The sequence below is a fragment of the Otolemur garnettii genome, unplaced genomic scaffold (genome assembly GCF_000181295.1).
Source record: "Otolemur garnettii isolate 467f Iridium unplaced genomic scaffold, OtoGar3 scaffold00054, whole genome shotgun sequence".
Lineage (NCBI taxonomy): Eukaryota > Metazoa > Chordata > Mammalia > Primates > Galagidae > Otolemur > Otolemur garnettii.
In genome coordinates, this window is record NW_003852449.1 from 599,089 (window position 1) to 602,514 (window position 3,426).

Genomic DNA, 3,426 nt, shown 5'->3' on the forward strand with positions numbered 1-3,426 from the left:
GTCTGTAGTCCCAGCTACTTAGGAAGCTGAGGCAGGAGGATCACTTGAGCCCAGGAGTCAAGGTTGCTATGAGCTATGATGATGCCACTGTACTCTACCCAGGGCAACAAAGTGAGACTCTGTCTGAAAAAATAAATTAATTAATAAAAATTTAAATTTAAAAAAAAGCAGCCATACATACACTTATAGTCCCAGCAACTTGGAGCCTGAGGCAGGAGGATGGCTTGAGTCTAGGCATTCAAGGCTGCAGTGAGCTATGACTGCACCACCATACTCCCAGGAAGGGAGAAAGAGCAAGACCTTAACTCTAAAAATAAAAATAAAAAATCTCCATTTTTTCGCCTATAATCCTAGCACTCTGGGAGGCTGAGGTGGGTGGACTGCTTCAGCTCACAGGTTCAAGACCAGACTGAACCAGAGTAAGACCTCATTTCTAAAAAAAAATAGCCGGGCGTTGTGGTAAGCGCCTATAGTCCCAGCTACTCGGGAGGCTGAGACAAGAGAATTGCTGGAGCCCAGGAGTTTGAGGTTGCTGTGAGCTATGATGCCATAGCACTCTACAGAGGCCAACAATGTGAGACTCTGCCTCAAAATTTAAAAAAAAATTCCATTTTTTTAACCCATGGTGGTTGCTCTTCTTTGTGAGACCCTTGACCAGTGGGTGTCCCCTGCGTGGGTCCCTGTGCCACCTCACATGGCACCTGTTCTCTGTTGGCCTCTTTGCTTTCCAGCACAAGATGTCTCAACTCAACCAGTACTTCTTCTGGCCCAGACCCAGGGTCCTCAGAGGAAGACCCCTAAACAGAAGTGTTCAGAACCCATTCTCCAAGCACTGGGGATGAGAACTGCTGTGAGGTTGTCGTGCAAATAATCTAAAGCTGTTAATTTTACTAACAGGTGCAAAAACAAAGTTGACGAAGTCCTGCAACTTCTACCTCTGATATAAACACGAATATCATGAAATTCAAGTAAGAAAATAACCCTATGGATATAACATTCACATTTTAGGGAAAAAGTAAGCACTTACCTGTTATAACACATGTGCTTCTGAAAATTTTTACTTAAAAACCTCTCATAGAAGGCGGCCATTTCTTCAGCATTCAGCGTTGCTCTCTGACCTGAAAATTAATTTCAACTTAGACATTCAGACTTACGGAGAAGGGCTGGGCATGGTGCTCACACCTGCAATCCAGCACTCTGGGAGGGCAAAGCAGTAGATTGCCTGAGCTCACAAGTTCAAGACCAGCCTGAGCAAAAAGCGAGACCCCTGTCTCTACTAAAAATCAAAAAACCGCCTTAGCACCTGTGGCTCAAGCAGCTAAGGTGCTAGTCACATACACCTAAGCTGGCGGGTTCAAATCCAGCCCAGGCCCAGCAAACAACAATGACAGCTGCAAACAAAAAATAGCTGGGCGTTGTGGCAAGCACCTGTAGTCCCAGCTACTTAGGAGGCAGAGGCAGGAGAATCACTTGAGCCCAGGAGTTGGAGGTTGCTGCGAGCTGTGACGCCACAGCACTTTACCCAGGGTGACAGCTAACATCAAAAAACCTGAGGCAAGAGTATCACTGGAGCCCAAGCTGGAGATTGCTAAGAGCTATGACAGCATGGCATTCTACCCAGGGGGACAGCTTGTGACTCTGTCTCAAAAAAAAGAGAGACAACATGTAAGACTTGTATACTGAAAACTACAAAACACAGTGGAGGCCAAGCATGCTGGCTTGCGCCTGTAATCCCAGCACTTTGGAAGTTCAAGGCAGGAGGACTGGTTGAGTCCCAGAGCTGGCAACCAGCCTGGGCAACAGAGTGAGATCCTCTCTCTATAAAACAGGACCTCACTCTGTTGCCCCAGCTGGAGTACAGTGTCATCATCAGAGCTCACTGCAACCTCAAACTCCTGGGCTCAAGTGATTCTCCCACCTCAGCCTCCCAAAGTGCTAAGGTTACAGGCATGAACCACTGTACCAGCCCTACTAAAAACTTTTTAAAACTTAGCAGATGTGGCGGCACCTGTGGCTCAAAGGAGTAAGGCGCCAGCCCCATATGCTGGAGGTGGCAGGTTCAAACCCAGCCCTGGACAAAAACTGCAAAAAAAAAAAAAAAAACTTAGCACAGTGTGGCAGTGTGTACCTATAGTGTGGTGGTGTGTACTGTAGTCCTAGCTACTTGGGAGGCTGAGGCAAGAGAATCGCTTAAGCCCAAGAGTTTGAGGTTGCTGTGAGCTATGACACCACAGCACTGTACCAAGGGTGACATAGTAAGACTCTGTCTCAAAGAGACAAAAACAAAAACAGACTCTGTCTCTTAAAAAAGAAAAGAGAAACATAAACAAAATGGGAAGAAATAGAAGACCTAAGTAATGGAAAGACATTCAGACTTAATACTGTTAAGATGAAAACTCTTCAGAAATTAACATTCAAGATAATCCTTATTAAAGTCTCAGCTGGCATTTTCAGCTGCCCCAGAAACTGACAAACTTGTCTTAAAATTCACATAGAAATGCAAAGAACCCCAATAGCCAGAACAATCCTGACAAAGAAAACAAAGTTGGAAGACTCTCGTGTCTCAGTTCAAAACTTACACAGTAACGAAGACGGTTTGTTGCTGGCATAAGGACAGGAAGACTGATGGATGGAATGGAACACGGAGTCCAGAAAAACCCCAAACGTTCATGGGTAAGTGATTTTTTTTTTTTTAGAGACAGAGTCTCACTCTGTTGCCCTGGGTAGAGTGCTGTGCTGTCACAGCTCACAGCAACTTCCAACTCCTGGGCTTAGGCAATTCTCTTGCCACAGGCACTGCCCGGGCAAGTGATTTTCAATGAGGGTGCCAAGACAATTCAAGGGGAGAGAATAGTATTTTTAATAAATGTTGTTGGGGCAAAAGATTAAGTTGAACTCCCACCTCACACCATAAGGGAAAATTAACTCAAAATGTATAAAACTCTTAAATAAAACAGGTACAAATCTTCATCACCTTAAATCAGGTGATATTTGTAAATAAACACCTGAAACACAAGCAAAGAAAAAATGAACTTCAGGTACAATGAATACTATTTGGGTGATGGGCACACTCTGAGCTGACTGAAGCATTACAAAAGCAATCCATGTAACAAAAAGCATTTGTGCCCCCTAAAGATTTTGAAATTTAAAGAAAGGAAAAAAGAGAAAACATGGGTGGTACCTGTGGCTCAGCAAGTAGGGAACTAGCCCCATATACCAAGGGAAGGGCAGCGGGTTCAAACCCAGCCCCAACCAAACTGCAACAAAATACAGCCAGGCATTGTGGCGGGCACCTATAGTCCCAGCTACTCGGGAGGCTGAGGCAAGAGAATCGGCTAAGCCCAAGAGCTGGAGGTTGCTGTGAGCTGTGATGCCACAGCACTACACCAACGGTGACAAAGTGAGACTCTGTCACTAAAAAAAAAA

The 3,426-nt window shown here is 45.0% G+C and overlaps 1 protein-coding gene across 5 annotated transcripts in view; it reads right to left on the bottom strand.

Annotated features, from left to right (window-relative positions):
* The window catches only part of KLC1 (kinesin light chain 1), a 129,059-nt gene that overhangs the window by 103,881 nt on the left and 21,752 nt on the right, over nt 1–3,426 (bottom strand). For all 5 annotated transcript variants that reach the window (XM_023514511.1, XM_023514510.1, XM_023514509.1 and 2 more), the window contains exon 4: nt 1,028–1,118. In XM_023514511.1, the coding sequence (XP_023370279.1) occupies nt 1,028–1,118 (91 nt within the window). The remainder of the gene's footprint in view (nt 1–1,027; nt 1,119–3,426) is intronic.